Genomic DNA, 23,230 nt, shown 5'->3' on the forward strand with positions numbered 1-23,230 from the left:
TAAGGAGAGATTTTAGACAAAACAAACCCCCATTCAGTACATACAAGTTAACAGAAACTGATATAGCCAGAGAATTTTCCATTATTCTTTGGAAGGAATACATTAGAGTTTTGTTTACAAGCTCAGTTATAATTCCCTAAACAATACAAAGATCAAAACTGCGCACCAGTCTTTCAAAGGCTAGTTTCTTCATAATTGACAGTTAAGACCAGCAAACAACATTTGGTGAAAAAAGAATGATATTACAAATCAAATAATATGCCAGAGAAAAGTAGCAGATACAACTTGGTGACAAAGGCTCATTAAATTTTGATGTCAAACCAGTCACCAGAAGAGGAAATGTACAAAACCTGATCTTTTCGTTTCCTTCATTTGTGTTCTTTTGCTTGTAACTTACATCCCAGATGAGGATGTCCGGTTTATCCTTTGTGCACCCAGTTTTGGAGCAGCAGGTTTAGCTCCTCTCCCTCGTCCTGCTGATAAAGGTTTCGCCTTGGTTGTAGGAGGGGGAGCTGCAATAGCTGCCCAGGGATCATCATCATCAGCTGCTCCAGCTGTTTTCACATTCAATGGTTTTGAAGCAGTTTTAGGAGGAGCAGCAGCTATAGAACCCCACAAATCATCATCTTCATCTTGCGCCACCTTCACTGTACTTTTAGGTCGCAAACTTTTAGCTGCTTAAAGGAAAAAAAACAAAAAGAATCACCCAATAAATATATTGTCTCAATGTCTCAAATCTCTCATTAAACAAGTAACTAGAAAGACTCAAGTACCAATTAATGTACAGGAGAAAGGATGACCATAAAACATTTCAGGCATTTCTACATTAACCAAAAAAAAAAAATGTCTACAACTCCATATTTAAATAATAACACAGATTTCTAGTTCAATGCAATCCAGATCATCTATGGTTATTACTTCATTAATTGATCCAATTTTAACATATTCATCATGAATTATCTATGCATATACTTGTTATATATTTCCAGACTTGGACCATAAACATTAAGACTAGAAACTCAACTCCAAAATTCCACAATTGAATGGACAATACTACCTTGTGGTTTAGGCTGCGAAACTGGTTGTGACACAGGACGCTTCTGAGCTGCCTGAATATTTGCCAGGGCCGGAGATGGCTTTGGCTCTTCAAGGGGTTCAATATCATCCCATCCATCTTTCTCATTGTCCTCTTCTTCGTGAATGCCATTTTCAATTTCTCCCCAGCCATCAGTTGAAGTAGGGGATGGAGGCGTGGGTTGATCGGCAAAGTCTGTACTGGAACTTACACGGTGGACTGGTGCTGTACTTGGTATTTCTATTAGTCCTAAAATTGTCACCGAAAACCAACATTAGAGATGGAATAATTGAATGAACACAATCACCTATGATCAGGCAAAAGTAGAGACCAAAAGTGCAGCATAGTGTTAACTCCGGTCCAAAATAACAAGTAGCAATTTTATCAATTGCGTAATTTGCAACAAATACCTGAGCTGGGTGTAGAGGTTGTGGTAGTTGCAGGAGTGACAGAATTGGCACCAGCAACTGGAGCTTGATCAGAAGGTTTACCTTTGAGAGTCAGGGAGCTCATGGCCCATCTGCAAAGTCAGAAACTTAGTGCTCAACACCCAAAACATAACCCTAGGCAAAGAGAACCAACATAACCCATCAAGTGGCTATAACAATTTTTTGACCTGCCTTTATAAATCATTTAACTAATTAAGCTAGCTGAGAAGAACTAATGCACCTTACAAGGAAACAAATTGGAACATAAAAGTTTCTATGGTCACTATTTCCATGGGTTCCTCTTGAGGATAGCAATCAATATGGCCCTCCTACTGTATAAAAGGTCTGATCAACTTACCCCAGTAAACTAGCATTTCCTGGCATTGATGAGATACCTACACTTGTAGTGCCAGCAGCATCTCCAGCATTACTCTATAAAGAACCGCAGAGAAACAGAATCACCATAACAAATACCATACCATAGACAATAGCAAAGATTGCTTAAAACATCCCATGAATATTCAGTTTTCATTTCAAATATTTTTACCATCATATAAAGATACAACAGTTTGATACAGACAATGATACTAATACCATAATGTTAAATATGCCATCACTATTAGCTGAATCAAAACATCCACAGTAAAACATAAGACAAAGAGTCAACTAAAGATAAGAAACAAACACCAAAAAGCAACAGTATGTAACTGAATAAAGTAGACACAGTTAACTGCATGTTGCCTGCATGCTTGAAATAAATACAAGGTTACCTACTAAACATAGACATACACTGCTTGCAGCAATTTGAAAAATGCCATAAAATTATAATTTAACAATTCTAGGATGTCTGTAGCCACATCAATTTATTGCAGCACCAAATACTAAGAAGTTTTAGCCTGGTTCAAATCGTGATTTACTGCTTAAAATCTACAAAACAGGAGCTGCAAACTGTTTCATTAAGGATGAAAATTTTATGCTGAATGCTATAGGATGCTGATCAAGAAAAGACATGACAGTTAAGATAAATATATGATGTAACATTTAATTCTTGCTTGATAGCACCAAAACTACAGTCAGTTCACATTTTCCTAAATTCAGCAGGAGAGGAAAAACGATGGTAAAGCTAACCTTCTCATTGTATTGCTTCACTATCTGTAAAAATTGATCAACTGCTTGAAATGATTTTGACCTTACATCACTGCTTAAAAGACAAGAGCAAATTCTTCATGTACACTTGAGGGATAATAATAAAAAAGCAACAATAACTTAACTGTCCAACAATAATATAACCTGTCAGGATCAATGGTAAGTACAACAACATTTGGAAGAATACGTGTAGCAATCTCAGTGATGTCATAGTAAGAACTGGTGGCACATAAAGCCATAACTCCTGCCACAAAATAATTTCACATTAGTTTGATGACATTTAAACAGACCAAGAAGACAATTGCTTTGAAAATCAAAGAAAGCATTTCCAAAACCAAGAATATCAGAAACTAGCTATAAACACATATACCTGCTCCTCGGGCAGGAGCGAAAGTATCACGCAATGCACGGACTGTAAAAGCATTAATCAAAACTCTCTTCCGAGTCTGCAATTTAGAGTCAACCAAAAGATGGCAATTTAACAGGAGGTTGTTAATTAAACTTTCACATGAATCAGAACAGTTGACACTTAAAACAAAGAGAATCATGCCACCAAAAATTGACATCTCAGATAAGATTGTCAGGTAACTCAAAATACTCAAGAATGATTGACCTAGAATCTACTCACCCCTTCATTTAGGTAGCTTGCAATGTTTCCAAGTAATATTGTGGTATTTGTTCTAATTGCAGGCTCTTCATCAACCTGCAAAACATTGCCACAATGTATGGAACATAAAGGAGCAAATGATGTTAAAAGGGGAAGCAATCCTCAAACAAACTAAATGAGAAACTTAATAGTAATAATTAAAATAAATAAATAAAACAATAATAATAATAATAATAAACCAGAGAAAGAACATAGAACACTACATTGAGAAATGCTATGCATACCTGTAACTTGGAAAGATATTTCAATAAAGAGCCTGACATAGTACGTTGCGAAAGCTGCAATGAAAAGTAAGCAAAGCATCAGTTAGAAAAGACTCACAATCAAATCACAAGCTCATCTCAAACTCAACCTTGAGTTTTTCTTTTCTTTTCTTTTTCAATAAATTGTACTTGAACTCTTTCAACATAAATAAAACCATTGAACTTTGCACACAATAAGACCTTCTTAAACATTGTTTGTCCTACTTTGTTCACATCCAAACATACGTAAGACCATCAGCATATAATAGGGAATTCATTTCTATATTTATCTATTATTCTACTGCCACTCATCCGAAGATCCTCATTTCAGCAGTGGTCACTTAGGAATGGTGGAACTTGACAATAACAGACAATAGAAAGTCTGAAAAATCGGTTGTAACATTTTACACTGAGTATTTTCCATTGGAACAATCATAATTTTCTCCATCACCCAAAAAGAGTCATGCTACCTTATGTTGCCTGCTCTTGGTTCCAAGTGTTAAACCTGGTGTGTGCCCAAGACAAATATGTTCAATTCTTTGTGAGCTCTTCCATATATTTAGAGGATCATACCCACAAACATTTGTCTACTTTGAATCGTCCAATATGTGATTGACACAATACAATAGGAAAATATGAGATCCAAGTAACATAGCTGCTACCAGCCAGTAAGATGAGCATACCTTAGAAGCCAATACAAGCATGGACTTAAGAGTCAATTCCCGGAGAAATGCAGACGTGTCTGCAAATCCAGTAGCAACATGGGGGTAGACCTAGTTATAAAGGTCCAAATCGAAATCAATATTTGCTATGATTATCAGGGGTTCGACTTAAGTAAACTAGAATCTACTTGAATCAGATAGAACAATAAAAGCCATCACTCTGTTGTGGCTTGCTTACTTGCTCATCAACAACTTGAGCCGATAGAGATTCTCCATATTGATCAATATGCTGTAGGAGAGCAACGCGAATGGCTCGGTCATTAGAAGCAAAAAGTTTCACAATTGTAGGCAGCACCTGCAAGAAGAAACAAAGGTCTTGTTCAGTCAGCCAAAAGTAATACAGCAAAAGTCTACATGTTTAAACACAAACTGAATTTTTATAAGTAAATCAAAAATAAAATCACATGTATAAACTAAACAGAAATGAACAGGAGTATGACCTTCAGAGTAAATTCTTCAGCTGAAAGCCAAGAACCCATTTTCAACAGTGCAGTCAAAGCAGGGGCAGCAGCCGAACCAAATTCAAGGGAAGAGGCTAACAAAGGAAGTAACTGCAGAAGCAGATTACACAATCATAAATTGGCAGTTGAAATTATGGATGATTGGTCTTTATTAACTCATCAGACTCGAGTTTCAGAAGTTGCACCTTCTTCAACACAATTTGGCGAGGAAGCTGTTCTGCTAAATTAGGAAGCTTGCGAAAGAATGTATCCTTCTCAACACTGTCTTTCAAACTAAGAATTTCCATGAAATGAATTGTGTCTACCAACTTATTTTGGAAATATTCTGACAATAAAAGCATTTTAGAATGTGGTATTAGCACAAGGCACAAACATGACAGAGAAGAAGGAATATTAGAAACAAATGCAATAGTGGTGAAACACATGCAAAAAAGATTATATACACAAAGAAAAAATATGAGATGGCATTGAGTTCAAAAGGCAGACTTCAGAAGAACTAAACAGAAGCACCAAATAAAACAGATAGCCACTTACCAAGCCTTCTGATGAAAAACCAAAAAGACAAATAATATGATCATGAGGAATCACAAGATCCCTGTTTCTAAATAGAAAGCATCCAAGTAACTTTACTTTCACGAAAGTGTGCCATCTCTCTTCATCACCACAAATCACACCCATGACAGCCATACTCAAATCCTTCCATCTGCATCACCTTATCTAGGAAGACTTCCCACAACTCAAACTCAGATCTTCATTTGTCTACCTACTTTAACAATTTTTGTTGGGGTGTTAGGATTAGTTTTAGAACATTCATTCTATTTTCTTCATCAACTGATTAATACTCTTTCATCTCCCAATGCTTCCCACATAATAGTAAAAACCAAAAATAAAAGGTTACACATGCATAAAAAGTTTCAACTGTCGTTCAAAAAGTAAAATTAAACCTCAAACAAAAAGTACCACAACATATAAATAACAGAATGAAGGCATTACACCCAAGAAAACAGTTCAGAATAATTTAGTGAGGATAATAGATGAACCAACAGTCCACCCAAAAGAAGAGCATAACAACCAAGAAATAATATAAATACTCTGCTGCATGAATAAAGAACAGTCCATGTTACTCCAAAGAGGCCAACAATTAATGTAATTGGACCAAGAACTAAAGATGAATCTCCAGCTTATAAAGCAGCCTGTTTTAGTAAAACTTCTGAGACTGTTGGCATAACTACAATAGACTCAAAAAGAGCACTCACCACTGTTTTCTATAAGCTTTGATGTATTCAACCTGCGAGATGGCATGGAGCTCAAAAGCCGCTGATAATCTGGAAGCAGAGACTGTGAGACAAGAAAGTAGGCAGATGAATATGAAAATGAACCTTGCAAGGGACCAAAATGAAAGCACCCAACAAGCACTATGCAAACTCAGGTATGCAAACAATAATAATAGCCATTAATTTGAAGTATGCTACACACATCTGGAAGTAACTGGTACATAGCTTGTAATCATTAAAAAAAGAGCTACAAACCTTTGGAATAGAAGCAATGTTACGCAGCTCCTCAGTTTTGCCCAACTTCATGCCGGAGAAGATCTCATAAATAAGACATCCTATCAAATTAAATAAAAATGTTCAAATTGAATAGAGAATCATATAGAAGAAGAAACAGATAAATAACTGAACATGAACCAAATCACAAATAGTTGATGATTATTATCTTTGTTTTCATTCATCCACTTAGGATTCATTGATACATTCATATGTGAAAACATATTTTTTTGAATGCCTTGTAACAAACAGTGCATATAAAAGACAGTTGCAAAGATTTTTTAAATTTGAAACAAATCTCATTTTAAAAACAAGCAAATGAATGCCCACTGGCAGCATAGCCAAATGAACCTCGAAAGCTAAGCTTATTCAGTCAATACTGGAGCCTAACAGGCATGCATAACAGCCAGTACCAACTCAAACATAAAATACATAAGGAAATCCATGCCAGGAAACATTCCTTTTCAAAATGTAATATCATGTCATAAATACACCAAGACATCAATATGATAAGAACTGGATGCTCAAAGCATTAGCACAAATAAAGTGATCACTCATTGACCCACCTAATTTATAACACCAATACATCAAAAGAAACAATACAAGCTTACCCAAACCCCAAGAATCAATAGCCCATGGTGGAGATTTTCTGATTGCGACCCAGTCAGACTTTGCCAATTCCATTGGTTTGTATTGAGATCCAACAAGCCATTCATATTGCTGATGAAAACAAAAACATGATTAAATTCGACCATCCATTTTGGAAAGGCAGTCTTGACAGAAAAAAAACAACAAAGAGTTGACCTAGAGAGTCCATAAAAAAAAAAAGAAACAAAAAAGAGAGAGAGATTGGTCTGCTAGAAAGGATTTCATAGCATAAACTATGCAAAGTGAAAATTTAAAATACAAAAACACAAAATAAAAAATTTTGTATAACAATTGAATGAAACATTTCATGTATGAAATCTTGATGCTGCAAAAAATAAGATAGGCTGCAATTATCCTGAATTTAATATTTAAAAGTAATTCCAATGCCAATATTCAATAACTAATGTAACTAAGTAGGCAGGACTAAAACCACTTCACTTTATATCTCTTGTTATTAGTTACTTTTATGTCTTGTGTCCTTAATAAACAATTCAGAAAAGCTTGGATCTTCTTTAAGGAGATATTTAGAATTCATTCCAGTAAATTACCTACTTGAATTGGAAGATTAGAATAATATATACGTCATATTGAGATTCAAAAATAACTGAAACACTTGGCTCACATCCAAACACAAGTATTACCAGCATTGGTCCTGAAGCAGATTCATTACCCCCATCATACTCAGATAGAACATCAAAAGCATGTAGCTTCCAGTCCAAGGTCTGTGTTACAACAACACTTGCCAAACAAACATTGCCATGAACCTGTACCATCCAAATCTAGTCAAAAAATTGATTCTGAAAGTGAAAGAGTGGATTAGAATTCCAGACCTATCAGCAGCTTCTACAAATATACTTTAGATCAATGACCCTCACATGCAACAGGAAAACCTCAAAACCAAGTGCAAGCAGATTGATTGGGAACAAATAATATTCAAACCGTGCATTCATTGAGGCCTAAACAGAAAGACTTGCATCATGCACACTGGCCACTAGGCATAGTTTCCATAAATGCAATATATTTCAACATAATTTCAGTTTATGTTATAATTGCATAGAATGTTAACAAACTACAAGATCACTCAACTTAATTACTTAAGGTAAACCTAAGCACAGAAAACATTAGAATCAAAGAACTTCCAGGTAAGTTGGAGAACCGCCTGACTGTACGTCTTTGTTTTGGTGAATGCAATGAGTGTACAACATTTACAGTGAAAAGAAATTCCAAAAGAAAAACTAAATTAAAAAATAATAGGAATAATTGGTCCATCTTAAAATGATTATTGGTTTAATTAATATTAAAGGAAAAAAGAAAAACACAAGCACGCAATGAAATTCTTTTATTGTATGTCCATAGAACCATATATCATGATTCATATGCGGTCTATTTCAAATGTAGAAAGCAATTTCCCTGAGATACGAACTGCTAATTGCTCTCACATAATCATGAGCAATTCAAATGCAAGACACAAATCCTTTGATTATCATGGCAAGTACATTGATGCGTATTAGTGCATGGACAGAAGAATTTATTAATGGCTTCATATTATATACAGGACACAAGTTGCTCAATCTCTCATATGATAACTGACTCTTTTCCAGCAATCATGTCAGAAATATACTAAATCTACAGTTGATGGCATTTAGAATATTAAATAACTAAGCATTTTTAAAATTTCTGTTACTAAAGATCTAAAATTGCAACTAGTTTGCAATACTTACAAGTTTGCAGTCATTATTTAAAAAGCTCACAGCTTTAGCTATTTGGTGCAGCCCCCAGGCATAATATTCATCCCTACCAAAAAAAGAATTCACAATCTAAATTTATCAAGGTATTAAACAACAAATAATGTTCTCAATATTCTATGTATGCTCGCCTCACAAGGGGAAAACAAAATTTCAAATAGGGCATAATTTATTTCCAATGTCAGCAACTAAAATATATATTAAGCATTCTGGGCATCAGAACAAGCAGAAGACTAAGTGCAGTTAAGTGGATATACCTTTGTGTACCTTCTAAACCTAGTTCCCTGATCTTCTCAGACAATGGCATAACAGGCTCTGTGACAATATAGATGGTAAATTTTGTAGTAGAGCCATCCAAAGCTTCAACCTCAGTACTATGAAGAAATGACAAAATATTTGGATGCCTCACCTGTAAAAGGAGCAAAAAGCTTATTTCAAGGCCCAAATCCAGCAACTATTGTATATAACCAATAAGACCATTATGCATTGGAATGGAGAGAATAACTTCAAAGACAACTGATACCCCACTTTTGGCTGTTGATTTTACTACCAGATTGCTGCTTCTAAAAGCAAGAACAATAAGCAAAAAGTGTTTATATGTGTGTGTGCTTTTTCTTATATAGAAAGCAAATGGCTTTTGAAGAAATATCAATTACAAATTTAATCTTGTTAGGTTTCAAAAATGAAACAATTATACTGACACTAATGATGAAATTCAGCCAATTTCGTTATTCTAACAAACGGCAAATAGAAAAAGCCAAAACGAAACAGAACTTGGCGAAAGCATTTGACCTCATAATCCTAATGAATTGCGGCAGCAGGAAGGCAACAAGTACAGTTACTTACAGTTCGAAGACGCTTGACACCATTTCGACCAGCAGCCAAATGGCCATCCTGCGGATTACTACCGGAAAGAGAAAATATAGACACCGGAGATCCATCATCCTAACAAGGTAAGAAAGAAAAACATTTAAATTGCAGCGAAAAAAAAGGCTGATTCAAGCACAAGATCCAATACTGACGAGTTAAGCTACGTAATCACCGAGCAGAACAATGTGATTAAGCTTGAATTAAGCATAAAATCGAAAATCCGGCGAAGTTACCTTGGAGGTGCCGCGAAAGTGAGACCAAGAGCCCCAAGCGGAAGGGTAAGGATCCCCTATGTTGTAAGGTAGATCCTTGAGGCCCGTTCCAGATCCCCCTACCACTCCTTTCAAGAATTTAAACATGTTTTCCGCTTCCTCTTCTTCCAATCAATTATGATATCGGAAATTGAGGACGACGACAACGACGATGATGATCCCAACAGACAGAGAGAGAGAGAGAGAGAGAGAGGCTCGATCTGCTAAAGTGTGCTGTGTGTTAAGAGAGAACAATTTGAGTGGAGGGGCAATTTCGACAAATTACTTTTTCCTTTAATTCTGTGCTTCGCGGTTTCACGAAGCTCTGGTAGTCCCTCATTTCGGTGACCACATATTGGGGTTGAATCTAGATTCATGTGGGCTGAGTTTTGGCCCAGCTTAATTCAATTAATATCCATCTCTCTTTTTCTTTTCTTTTTTTTTTTTCATTTTTAAGGTACCGAACTCGAATTTAATTGAAATTTAACTATTCATATTTTATCCGACTATAATTAATAATTAATATTTAATATCCAAAACCAATTATTAATATTCACAAAAAAAATCTAATATGACATATTAAATAATAAATAATAGGAGTATATATTATAAAATTTGATCCATACCCAAACTTGAAATAAAAATAAAATTTACAATTAATAATTTTATATATTATTAATATAAATTAAAATTTAAAATCATATATAGAATAATTAATAAATTTTAATATGAATTACATTATTCATAAGTACTATATAAAATATATATATATAATTATTATGATCAATTTTGAAATTTGGGTATCCTATGATGATTACTAAAACTCGTGATGGGTCAAACCTGATTATAAAATGTTCTTATTCTATTTAATTGAATTGAGTGATTTAAGATATTTGATTATAAAGTATTTATGATTATTTTTATTCTTTCGAGATTATCTAATTAATTAAAAATTTTGATGAGTTTATGCGATGTTCATAATTGATGTATCATCCATAGATGAAAAACAAGAGAAAGAAAAGCTTTAAAACAACTAATAGAGATTGAAAATTTTCACAATGTTGAACAAAACGCATGCATCTTACAACACCCCAATACTCAAAAGCATAATGCAAAAGTCCAAATCCAGTGCTTTAAGAAACTTGCATGATTCAAATCAAAACACCCTTGGCTTTGCAACAATGGTTGAATGCTTCAGGATGTGCAAGCTGAACTGTCCTCCCTTCTCCGAAGTGTCAAGCTTAGCCTGTCCTGGAGGAGGCAACAGCTCAAAGTTCTGCACCAAGCGTCCCAACGTGATCCCCAAGATTGGCAGCGCAAGGATGATTCCTGGACAGCTCCTCCTTCCAACACCAAATGGAAGATACCTGAAGTCATTCCCATTGGCTTCGACCTTGGCTTCCTCCTCGAAGAACCTTTCGGGCCTGAACTCTTCTGGGTTCTTCCATTGGGCTGGGTTGTTGGCTAACCACCATGCATTCACAAGGATCTTGCTCTCTGCTGGGATGTCATACCCACCAAGCTTGGCATCATGGAGGTTCATGTGTGGGACTAGTAGAGGGATGGCCATCCGCAGCCGCAGTGTCTCCTTGATCACTGCCTGGAGATATGGAAGTTTGTGGGTGTCAGGTTCGGTAACCGGCACGCCACGTCCGAGCACAGAGTCGATTTCATTACGAAGCTTCTGCTGGATCTCAGGATGGTTCACAAGCTCAGCAATGCCCCATTCAATTGACCATAGTGTTGTTTCAATGGCTGTGTATCATCACAAAGAAACCGCTTCAATGAATAGATTGGTATCATTACAAAACTAAAAATTCAACCGATAAATGCTGAGTTGGTATGATGGTAACAGCCAGCAGATACGTATCCTGTCGGAAACTACAGTATGGTCATGATGATTATATGGTGGGAGCCTAATTTGGTTGGTTGGTGGCTGGTCCCAGCTTCCAGCTCCCAACTACCACCAGACTGCTAACAGTCTGTCACATGACCACATTTACTCTATTGAGCCATTTGCCTCGGGAAATTCAATTCATAATGAAAATATATGCATGATGTACACATGCTTGAAAGGCAGATGTTCTTATTTGACCTCAATTTGGTCTAAAAACAATTACAAACCCATTGAAGTAAGTCCTATGGTAAGCATCTAACTATAGCTAATAAACATCAGACATGTCAGAGTAACCATGTTCATGCACGAGGCTGAATGTTGAGACACATCACATGTACATACATCCTTAGTCAATTTTGGGCATCTCAATCATTGATTTTCAAAAGTAAAACATTGCTAATAGTAATCCATTATAGGGTTAAAACTAATTCGTTATTCTGTTTAAAAGTCTATGTATTAGAATTCTATGTATTAGAACCGTTAGTTGCTTCAGTTTTGTACCCAGAAGTCTTAGTGGGTTGGAAACTTGCGACGAGGTACATAATTTTGACCATTACTAATGACTTCAGCTGATGACAAACAGGTCCTGAGGTTTGGTAAGAGTTGGACTGACCCAATTTTCAAACCTTATAAGCCAGCAAAAAGTATATAGTCCAAGAAGAAACCTAGGGACTTACCAGCAACATTGATATTCTCAACAATGTAAAGGACATTGTCTTCGTTGATCTCTCCCTTCTGCTGAGCATCAAGAATGTGATCTATGGCACACTTCAGAGCGTTGTTGTCACTTCTTGTTGTGCTTGCAAGATTCCTGCAAGATTTTCATTGGAAAATTCCCATGTCTTTAAGCACCAGATTTATAGATTCCCTAGCAGTTTATTAGTGTAATTGATCAGCTAAAACTACCAGGAAATTAATTGACAGGAAAACTTACTTCCTCTCCTCAAGGAAATAGTCTTTGAACAGCTGCAATCTCATTTCCTTCACTTCCTTGCATAACTTCAAATACCCCCTTAAGAATGGCCTCAAGATGGGGATGAAATCGCCATAGTTGTACTCAAAGCTCTGAGCCAATCTACTCCTCTCTCCATTCAAAGCCTTGAGTTTCACAAACAAAGGATCATCCTCACTCTCAAACCTCCTATCGAACATGATCCTGTACATGTTGTTGTACATCATAAGCTGCAGCCTCCTCCTCAGAACAATTCCATTCGTCGCCGCCTCTGGAATCTTCCTCACATCTTCAACGACCCTGGCAACCTCGTCTTCCCATCCATGTCTATACTGCTGCACCACCTTGTTGGTGAAGAAAGGAACGGTCATGATCCTCCTCATTTTGCGCCAATGCTCCCCGTACACGGTGAAAACCATGTCCTGCCCTTTGCCTGTGAAGATATCAAACACAACATTCCTTGTTCTGGACCCAAACTCAACTCCCTGAGTGTGCAAAACCTCTTTGGCCAGCTCCGGGGAAGAGACAACCACAAGGTTACGCTGCCCCATGCGGAGCATGAAAATGTCACCAAACTTCTTGGCTAAGTCGCTGAGGTTGCGGTGGTTCAAGTCATCACCAACCTGGAGCCAGTTGCCGAAAACAGGCACTGGAATGGGGCCAGGAGGGAGTTTGAAGCGCTTGCTGCGAAGCTTGGAGATCAAAATGGCTAAGATTACAGTGAAGAATAGGGAAATAAGAGCTTTCTCTAGGAGGAGGAGGTCCATCTTGGGTGTTGGTTTTGGGTTGCAGGCTAAGAAAGAGAGTCATTGAGTGGTAGAGTTATATAGAAGAGATAAAGAGTTAGGTGCATAGGCAAGTCCCAGGGGGGGGTTGGTGGAGAAGAGCGGTGGAAGTGAGATGGGGTAGGTGGAGAGGTGGGTGATTGGAAAAAAGCACACAAAATTTAAACAGATGACGATCAAAAAAACAAAAGTTGGGTGATGCTTTGAGAGGTAGGATCACCTTTAAACCAAGTTAAGTATGCTTGAAATTTCTTCTGGCCTTGATTAAGTGTATGGCTCTAGTGGCTAGAAGCAATTATTTAGTGGAACAGGCATGTATGATTTAGCTGTTTTTGACTCGTTCTTATCAATAACCTCTCTCCATTTGCAATTTGCATGGTAGTTGTGGATTGTGATGGCTTGATGGGCTAACCTAACATTAAGCAAAGTTACCTTTGACAAGATGGTACCAACACAGAAGAAATGCAGTGGATTGCGATATGCAATTTTTACTGTTTTTGCTTCTTCCTGGACCTGGAGGAGGTGAGTTGTGGCCTTGCCTAAGCAACTGATGTGGCCAAATGTGCCCATGTCATCGTATTACGTCAGATGATTAAGTTTTTTGTTGTAATTAAGGATTTGTTTAGATATGAATCTAAACAATAAGAATTTATTTAAATACGATAAAAAATTAGAGTTTTAGTTGAACATATAGTCATAATTGAAAGAAGTTCTTGCTCTTTAAGGCTTAATGTTTTGCTTCTTCTGGGCCTTTGTGGGATAATGTGGGATGGATCCAATTCTAAGCGCCTGGTCCATTTGGTGCTGGAACTCTGTTTGAATTTTCAACTCAATCCCCTATTCAACCGGCACTGAAGCAACTGTCTGGTTATTTTCCATGGGTCTAAGGGCCAACAGCTGCACATCACTTCCCAGTATTACCATCCAAGAACGCTATGTTACCATTCAAGGCCGTCTTCAGAAGGATATTGAACCCTTTTTCAGAAGATGCAATTGAACCACGGACACACAGAGCTAAGACACTCATTGCCATCTAGTTAACCTGACATACCAGGAAAGTTCTTGCCCTTGAGACTTGACAGTCAAACTTTAAGCAATTGTTATTCATTTAGAGCCTGGAAAACGGAAATCTCTGATGACCATTTCCAACTCTAATTCATGTCTTGATGCACTATTAGTATTTGTGGAAGAAAGCCTTGAACATGAGTACCCATCATTCCCTTTCTAGAGAAGACGTTTAATGCTCTGTGTCCTACTCTGATAATTATGACTCCAAGATCCTCCTCTTATATTTTTCCTTTTTTTTTTTTTAATATATTCTTTCATTCCCATAAAGAAAGTTATGACTCAATGATTTCAAGCTAAAATGCAGAGCAGGGTAGGGTAGAAATACCTTTGTTATTTGCAGAGAAGGGTACATTCATGTTTTTAATACAAAATCACTTGTCATATTACCTGAACATGCATCTTAGTTAGGAAATATCACATATACCAACAATCATCTTAATAAGGAAATATATATATATATATATATATTTAAATTTCCAAATTAACTAAACTAGGAGATACATAAAAGAAAAAAAAAGGAACAAACTCGACTTTATCTAATAATTGTTACGTTTCTCAAGAGTATTAAATTGAAAGTTCGAATCTTTCATCTCTTTGTACTTTACTAAATAAACCCATAAAGGATATAAAAGAAAAAAAATGTAAGATGAAACAAGAAAACAATACAAAATCTCCAGTGAAATTGGAACCACATGAACCTTGGGGCTGTCAAACTATCAAATATTTGACAAACTTACCTGTGTTGTGTAATAATGGGACCCAGGGAACATTGACCTCAAATCCATATGTGCCATGTGTGATTTCTGGGAAGGTGTGAACCAGATTTTGGGTCATGACCCATGACGTAGGGGTAAAGGGCTTCAACCCCAAATGACCAAAAATTGGTAAAACCCAATGTGCTGAGATGTTGGTTCCTCAGCCCTCCGATGGGTGAATCCAGAAGAAAGAAATTGTCTTTCCAATCAACAGTCATAGCTTCAAACGGCGGAAAATTCTGCAGGGTCACAATGGCTGTTTCAATGAGGCGAGGTCTAGAGGAAGACTCAAGGAGGGGCCTTGGAAAGTTGAAGTGCAGAGGAGACCCAGACTTGGTCGTTTTTCCAACTTTCTTCTCCTTTTGGTACCGTGTAGAAAGAACGTGAATACTTTGAAAATCTTTTCTCTCTCCATAATACGAAGCAGCAGCTTAGAAGCACACCAAAAGAGCCAGCATTTAAAACCCTTTTAGATTTGCTTCGGTCATGTTCAAATCCGAAACAGACAAAGCAAAGAGAAAACGCCCTGATCAAACCATGGAAGAGACCTTCTCCTTGATCCTTCATGGTTGTAAGTTAGCTAAAGACCTTGAATCAAACCTGGGAAATCTGGCAAGCCAACCGGAGATCCTTTCCAAGTCCTGTGATGATATCGTGAAGGTTTTTGCTGCTGCGAAAGGACGGTTGAATGCTGATCAAGACCCTGCTTCGTTTACGCAGTTACTCCGCGAATCCCCAAGTTCATCACAGCAGCCGCAGCAGAGCACCGATCCCAGCTTGCAGGAATGGCTAAAGTACGGTGTTATTACACAAGCAATGGACATGATTCAGCAGAAAGTTTTGGCCGGAAAAGCTCCGTTTGAAACCAACGAAATGGGTGGAAAGAACTTGTTGGAGGGTTCTGCTTCTGCTCGATTGAAGGGCAGCGTAGTAGGAGAGATCCAGGCAATGGAATTATCAGATTCTGGTAGAGGCTCTTCATCCTCATCGCAGCGACCCCGAAGAAGGTTAGAACCTTGCCCGACTTATTTCCATATTCATTCCCTGGTTTTGTCAATGTAATGCCAAATGGAAGGCGCCATTGCCTTGCATGTAAGGTACATTCCAATTCACCAGAAATTACATACATACATACATACATACATATCCAAGCACTTTCTTGGGGTTATCAGGATCAGTACTTTAACCACTGGTTTTCCTCAATTTTTTTTTATCTCTTGATTACTTGCAGCAGGAAGGATGATGAAGAGAAACGCACAATGACAGTACCAGCTCCACAGATGGGAAACACTGATCTTCCACCAGAGGATAACTTCACCTGGAGAAAATACGGGCAGAAGGAAATTCTGGGTTCAAGATACCCTAGGTAATTAATTAAATTATAATCTCTTTTGACACATTCAACAAGCATATAATCGTTTACTAATTGCATCAGTCACGTAGACATTCAAGGTCTTCGTTTCAACCTGCTAACAGCTCCATTCTTTTACAAAAGTTTGATCAAGTATATAAAGTCGCTTAGAATTTGACTCAGTCTATATCCTCTGACTGCTTAATTAATTGGTAAGAACTTCTATATGCATGCCATACATAAAGTCGCTTTTGGTCCGTAAATGCCCAACTCCCTTAAAAGACAGATTGAAAATTCTTTTAAAAGTATCATAATTAAAACAATAATAATAATTAAAAAACTCAATAAGTTTATTAATATCATTAATTATATAAAACTTTAGGCATGGATTTGCCCCTAAACTTCCTCAAACTTGAAAATGATTCTTCTAACATGAAAAAACTAATAACCTCAATCGTAGATTTAAGTTTTTGAAGATCGTCTTAATCAAAATTTAAATGTTTTATGTGAATATATATAAATTGTTCATTTTTTTTCTTTTTTGTTTTTGGAAGGAAAAGAAATTGAAACCCTATTTATTAAATAAAAAATCACACAGGTCTAATGATATAAAGCTTGATTTATAGATAATACTATTAACCCTAGTTTTAAAGTTTTTAAAGTTCGTTTTAATCAAAATTCAAATGTGTATGGTTTGTTTCTTATTAATCAAATTGGTTTTGATATTTGATATTAGGGTTATCAACTTTAATCTTTAGTCTTGCAGCTCTTTACCAAGGAATGGTGATAATCATGTCTGTTGACCCCAAAGAAAAATGATAACCATGTGGGTTGATTTAGATCAGGACATGCTATAGTCATGAAAAGTTAATTAATGCCTCATTTGATTGTTGATATAAAAAGATTATAACCTTAGGTTTAAATTTTCGAAGGTCGGTTTAATCAAAATTCAAACATTTTACGTAAACTTATATAACTTACTTGTTTGTTTTATAATTAGAGTAAAGGAAAATCGAACTCTTACTTATTGAATAAGAATTAGGGTTCTCATTATCTGATTAACTTGAATTCATGTACGTTGAATGATGATGATAATCATGTATGTTGACTTGGATTAGGGCATACTACCGGTGCACACACCAAAAGCTGTACAACTGCCCGGCAAAGAAGCAAGTGCAGAGGCTGGACAACGATTTCTACACATTTGAAGTAACATACATCAGTCAACATACGTGCCACATGTCCTCCACGGCACCGTCAATCCCGCCACCACCCCCGCTAGAGACAGGAACACAGGACCAGATAATGACCCAAGCCATGGTTAGTCAGCCTACACCAGCCTCTTCCTCCTCGGTTCCTCTAGGAAGATGGCTGTCAATGGAATTCAATAGCCTTGCTTCTGCTTCATGTGGAAGTGGTAGTGGCGGTGCAGGTGGCTCCACCGCATCCGCCCGATATGGTCGGGAGGTTGACTATCCGGCGGTGGCGGATTTGGCTGATGTAATGTTTAATTCAGGTAGTAGCAGCAGCAATAGCATGGAATTTATTTTTCCTTCTGTGGAAGATAAATGGGAGGCAGGGGACAAGAAAAATTGATGACAAAAGAAGACAAAAGAGGAAAATTTTGCTGTGTTGTCTAGAAAAGGCCTAAAACATTCGACTAATCTTTGGTTTCTCGTGACGGTGATCGTATCGTAACATATGTTAATTTTTTTGACTTTTTTATTTAATGAATTTAAATTTTATTTTTATTTTTTTTTTCATAAAATTCGGATAATAAATCTCATGTAGGCATAGGGTACACTGATTTTTTTTTTTCTGGCTATTGGAAAATTTTGATTTTCTTGTAACATTGTTGTACTTTGGTGACCTTGTATAGGAACATTTACTTTTGGCTTTGTAGATGAAAGAACATTAATTGTTTGTATTCATGTTTATATGCCTTTGCTTATTAGGGCTTCGTTTAAAAGTAATATGAATTATTAATTATGTGTGTAACACTTTTAACTATAATTATACTTGAATTTACTAGTTTTCAAAATAGACATTTCGTCCAAAAAATTATTTTCATTGGACACATAAGATTTGTCGTTAGTCAACCATCAATGTTTACATAACAATATTTTTAAAATAATTTTATCCTTCATTAATTTTAAAAATTACTACCATGTAAATTTTAATTTTAATTTTTTTTTAAAACTCTTTTCAGCCACCTGATGTCGATGGGAGATGAGTGGTCGACTGATGTAAAAGAATGCCGCTACCCTGCTTAAGAGAAAGGAAAAGGTGAAAAAAAAAAAGGTATTTTAAATATTTTATGTTTAAATATTAATGGCGTTTATACATTTAGATTGAAATATTCACTTTCAAAACTAATAGATTTATATATAATTATGATTAAAAGTTAAAAGTATTTATATATTTTACTTTTTAATATATCATGTATTAAGTTTTATAACTCGATGATCATTAGAGCCATTATAACCCATAGTTACATTATGGTTAATGTTATCGAAATATATGTCATACAGTTAAGTTTAGACATGTATTATTTTCAAATGAGATGTGCTAATTCTATAGTTGAATAAATCACGTGATTATAATTAAATTGGCTTACTTGTTTTTTAGACTAAATTTATAAATTTGTTTTATAAACCAAAATTTTAATTAATGATTGCTCATATTTAGGAAAAATTTTAATAAAAAAAGTCAAGAGGGTTAATCTAATTTTTATACATATAAAACTAAACAAATAAATAAACATAATTTTACATCATTATGCTTTGATATATTCTCATTTTGTTTGAAAATATTGGTGAGGGTTGAGCTTGGGAATAGTGAAAGGGGCCTTCAGACAACAACAGAAGCCCATTCATGCTTTAATTAAACTTGAACATGAACTTGGCCCAATTAACTTACTTAAAACTTTCAAACCCATTAATCTTTAATTAACTGACAATAAGTGCCCTGGATAAATTAACTTTCTTGCAAAGGTGAGTGACAGTTAGTTCAATTGTTTAAATATTTTTTTGGGATAATATTTAAATAAGTTTTTAAATTATTTAAAAGAATTTAAATAAATTTTTATTTTTTTTTACGTTTAATCAAATTTTTGTATTTTTATTTTGAGTCTAATAAACTCTTATGATTAATTATTGATTAATTACGATTAATCAAAATACAATTTGTCATTTTATATCCACATCTTCTACGATTCTTTAGTATTACATTCAACATTATTATGTAAAAATTTTATGATTCCAAAGATTGAAATGTCTTTATATTTTTGTTTTGAGTCAAATAAATTCTTATAACTAATACTTGATTTAATCAAAATATTATTTATCATGTTATATCACGTTATATTAATATAATATACTAACATATCATAATTGATAATAATGTGACATACTGATGTATTATAATTGATAATAATATATTCCTCCTTTCCCTTTACAGACGTTTCTTTTTCTTCCTTTTTTTGGCTCTACATTAATGCCCCATTCTCTAGCCTATTTTTTGTCCAAGTGTGGGCACCAAAGTTCTGTCATCCTATTGTCTCATTCACACCTTCAACAGCCATTTTGTTTTTTTGTTTTTATAATTACAAAAAAGAATTCAAACCTTGTCCTTTAGATAAAACAAAATTATAAATTAATTCATAAATTAAATGTTTGGGTGTACTCTTATTGTTTGATTATACACTTCTCATTGTTTTGGCTAAGAAAGTCTAATCCCTTTGTCACTCCCATCAAATTTGTTCCACAACAAAGTTTTTTCCATCTATAATTATCTAAACTATAGGTATTACTTGAAAAATGAATATCAAGGATATAGTATATAGAGTGTAAAGTATTGGAAAACTTTAATCCGAGACATGAAAATTAGTTCGCAAAAGTTTGTAAATGTAATTTTGAATTATACAAGGGAAGATATCGCTCTCGTCTCATAAATCCCACTACTCTTACCTCATGGTTGAATTTGAAATCTTGAAGCATAATCATAAACTTGTTTCGCAACAAAGTTTTATAATTATATCATTTATTATGGTTGGAATTGTTATATCTAGGGCTAACAATAGGATAGTATATAGAGTGTGGGGTTTTGAAAAAATTTATTCAGAAATGTAGAAATTAATTTGTAAAATTTTATATACGTAATTTTGAATTATACGACGGAATATATTACTTTTATCTCATGAATTCTATGATTGAATCCGAAAACTTGAAGTATAATCATGAATATATTCCCATTTGGCATTGACCTGCCTTAACAAGACATCATTGAATTAGAGGCTGATCAATAAGTGGCTGGGGAGGCTTTATATATTCCCACCAGCCATTCTTACTGCACTTTAAAGGAGCTTTTAATTCAATCAAATCAGAGTCTAACTCACTAGGTACTAATCTTTAATGTAGTATTAAACAATGGCATTAGCCATGTCCCCTGAAAAAGGAAAAGAAAGAAAAGGGGTGAAACAAGGGCTGGTCCATAGGGATAGGATGAAGAAAAGAAAGGAAAGGATTTGGATTACTCCCAGTACCAAACACTACCTTTAAGTTGACGACAAAGCTCAGAATAGCAGTAGCTAACCTAGGCCAGTTGGCCTGGAACAGCTACATTTTCCTATGAATTTGTCCGTTTGATGATACCTATCCAACAATTTTTCCAATTCGCCCTTTGCATACGTTTTAGTTTTCTTACCGTTTGGCGACATTAATGCCCCGTTCTCTGGGTTACCTTTTGTCCAAATTTGGGCACCAAAACTCTGCCATCGTGGTCTAGTCCACACCTTCAACGCCCCCCAACTTGCTTGATCTTTCACAACTGTTTGATTTATCCAACTATACTAATTTGTCTTTGCAAATGACATGTGCTAAACCTGTGTCTTGTTATGATCTGATCCACATATCCTCAGTTCCCTTTTATTTTTTGGCTAAGGATGTCTAATCTCTTCCATTACCCTAGAATTGTTTCCACAAAGGTTTGAAAGTTCATATTCGTCAGGGACCCCATGTTGTGGATACAATGAATGCAGACAAAAGATAAGTCATGGTTCTGCGTTTTTTCCTGGAAATATACAAGCAATTCTTGGCGTGACAGTTTTACAGGTTAGAGATGATACGAACGACTGTGAATGGATAATACAATCACACTGTCCCCTGTAGTTTCAGACAGCAATCCAAGCACATATGATCGATACTTGTCTGATACAGCAATCCAAGCACCAGTTGCATATGGGGTTCCCCGTATCTAAACGAAAATATAGTTCCAGATCACCTGGATAAGGCCTTCAATGGTTGTTATTATTGCACGTTACTGATTACATGGAATGGGAAACTGTCGTAGCCAGCTACGCATATCAACTTTACAAGGAGCTAGACTAGTACTAGACGAACTCACTTTCATCAAAAGTAAAATCACTTTGAAACTCTACAGGCTTAATCTCTAAGTCCATATAGTCGAAACCGCTCAGACCTGTTATATCTTTCCACACGATGGGGTCCCAGTCTGTCAGATCGCTTGCTGTCGTCTCTTCCTTGGATTCTTGCTTCACGGTTGGGTTTGTGGGAGATGGGTTCAAGCAGTGGTGATGACGGTGATGATGGTGCTGTTGTTTGCTTGAGATTTTGGAGTCACCCGATGTGACCATATTGTAAGATTTCCAAGGTTCAGAATGATCTGTGATGATTTGGGGAGCCTTGGATGAGTCTCTGCAGGTGTGGTTGCCAATGTAAACTGTCTGAAACATTTGGGGATCATCTTCCATTCTTTGGACTTGTTTGGTGGCTCTGCAACCTTGATCATACTTGCGAGTGCACCTGAAGTAACTCCTGTTCATGACAAAGGAAGGAGCACATGATTAATCAGCTTAAATTCAGTGCTTGTCTTGATTAAGAAATTAGTGTACTGATATTTCTTTCTGTTTGTCCTGGGACGTCCTGCTTATTTTCACATATTTCCACAACTGCTTTATTTACTGACTCCTGATTTTTCCACCACTTTGCCACCTTTTTCTTATCCAACAAGGTTCCTTTTCAGTACATTTGATTGCTTAGAAGAGAAGATATATGAATAATCATAACAAATTTAGAAAATCACCTATACTTGAAGAATCATTTTCATACAATGGATTCCATCTGTTTTTAATTTGATTGCCAAATGAGCAAAGACGTGTGATGTGACTATACCTTGGGTGCTTAGAATTGAGGATCTCCTTTTGTCCGTACTTCCTCCAGGCCTGGCCATCTTCCATTGCGGCAGAAATCACTGTCCATGTATTCGCAGCCCTCCTGGAAAGCCAAAACATCCGATCAATTTTAGAATCTAGTACTATGGGAACATTTAATGGAGACATGTACAAACAAAAGAACCCTGTTGTTTCTTGGGTTGGAATTGGATAAAAGAATCTTTACTTTCTCTTGTAGCAGCCTCTCCTATCCTTGGAGTACGGTCTCTTCCTGCTCTCAGTAGAATCTTCAGACCTCCGGTCATCACAGCAGGGGGAATCATAGTTAGAATTAGTCGCCTTATTCCGTGAAACCTGAGCCGAGTCACAAGAACTCAGCACAGAAATCGTCTCATTGAAAGATCTCAAGATCTTCTGCACAAGTTCCTCA

General features: G+C 36.0%; 4 protein-coding genes across 6 annotated transcripts in view; 1 reads left to right on the forward strand and 3 right to left on the reverse strand.

The window, feature by feature from the left end:
• Positions 1–47: 47 nt before the first annotated feature.
• CTEXP (kinase family with ARM repeat domain-containing protein) lies at positions 48–10,021 on the reverse strand. Of its 2 annotated transcripts, none has more exons than XM_021441274.2 (21): positions 9,785–10,021; positions 9,528–9,626; positions 8,939–9,090; positions 8,658–8,730; positions 7,578–7,700; positions 6,900–7,008; positions 6,271–6,350; positions 5,998–6,079; positions 4,927–5,066; positions 4,721–4,831; positions 4,459–4,575; positions 4,242–4,331; positions 3,541–3,594; positions 3,278–3,352; positions 3,020–3,095; positions 2,794–2,893; positions 2,632–2,701; positions 1,862–1,935; positions 1,486–1,595; positions 1,058–1,324; positions 48–677 (listed from the first exon to the last, which is right to left on the reverse strand). In XM_021441274.2, the coding sequence occupies exons 1-21, from the start codon at positions 9,908–9,910 to the stop codon at positions 394–396; spliced, it is 2,412 nt and encodes an 803-aa protein (XP_021296949.1). In that variant the 5' UTR covers positions 9,911–10,021; the 3' UTR covers positions 48–393. The 2 variants fall into 2 exon arrangements, with proteins under 2 accessions (XP_021296949.1, XP_021296950.1); XM_021441275.2 differs by having other exon boundaries at positions 48–674; positions 9,785–10,019.
• A 793-nt stretch (positions 10,022–10,814) lies between these two features.
• C4H (cinnamate-4-hydroxylase) lies at positions 10,815–13,495 on the reverse strand. Its single transcript, XM_021441566.2, has 3 exons — positions 12,634–13,495; positions 12,377–12,510; positions 10,815–11,557 (listed from the first exon to the last, which is right to left on the reverse strand). Exons 1-3 carry the CDS (start codon positions 13,416–13,418, stop codon positions 10,959–10,961), a joined length of 1,518 nt encoding a protein of 505 aa, XP_021297241.1. The 5' UTR covers positions 13,419–13,495; the 3' UTR covers positions 10,815–10,958.
• A 2,026-nt stretch (positions 13,496–15,521) lies between these two features.
• On the forward strand, positions 15,522–18,364 carry WRKY55 (WRKY DNA-binding protein 55). 2 transcript variants are annotated; one of them, XM_021441511.2, is made up of 3 exons: positions 15,522–16,266; positions 16,491–16,625; positions 17,729–18,364. In XM_021441511.2, the coding sequence occupies exons 1-3, from the start codon at positions 15,746–15,748 to the stop codon at positions 18,204–18,206; spliced, it is 1,134 nt and encodes a 377-aa protein (XP_021297186.1). In that variant the 5' UTR covers positions 15,522–15,745; the 3' UTR covers positions 18,207–18,364. The 2 variants fall into 2 exon arrangements, with proteins under 2 accessions (XP_021297186.1, XP_021297187.1); XM_021441512.2 differs by having other exon boundaries at positions 16,494–16,625.
• Positions 18,365–21,876: 3,512 nt separating this feature from the next.
• The window catches only part of WRKY54 (WRKY DNA-binding protein 54), a 1,643-nt gene continuing 289 nt past the window's right edge, over positions 21,877–23,230 (reverse strand). The window contains exons 1-3 of the mRNA XM_021441396.1: positions 23,027–23,230; positions 22,802–22,903; positions 21,877–22,444 (exon numbers count right to left, since the gene is read on the reverse strand). The exon at positions 23,027–23,230 is cut by the window's right edge and continues 289 nt beyond it. Coding sequence (XP_021297071.1) covers positions 22,000–22,444; positions 22,802–22,903; positions 23,027–23,230 — 751 coding nt within the window. The 3' untranslated portion in view covers positions 21,877–21,999. The remainder of the gene's footprint in view (positions 22,445–22,801; positions 22,904–23,026) is intronic.

Source organism: Theobroma umbraticum, unplaced genomic scaffold (genome assembly GCF_002168275.2).
Source record: "Theobroma umbraticum cultivar Fairchild unplaced genomic scaffold, ASM216827v3 scaffold_55.0, whole genome shotgun sequence".
NCBI classification, from domain to species: domain Eukaryota; kingdom Viridiplantae; phylum Streptophyta; class Magnoliopsida; order Malvales; family Malvaceae; genus Theobroma; species Theobroma umbraticum.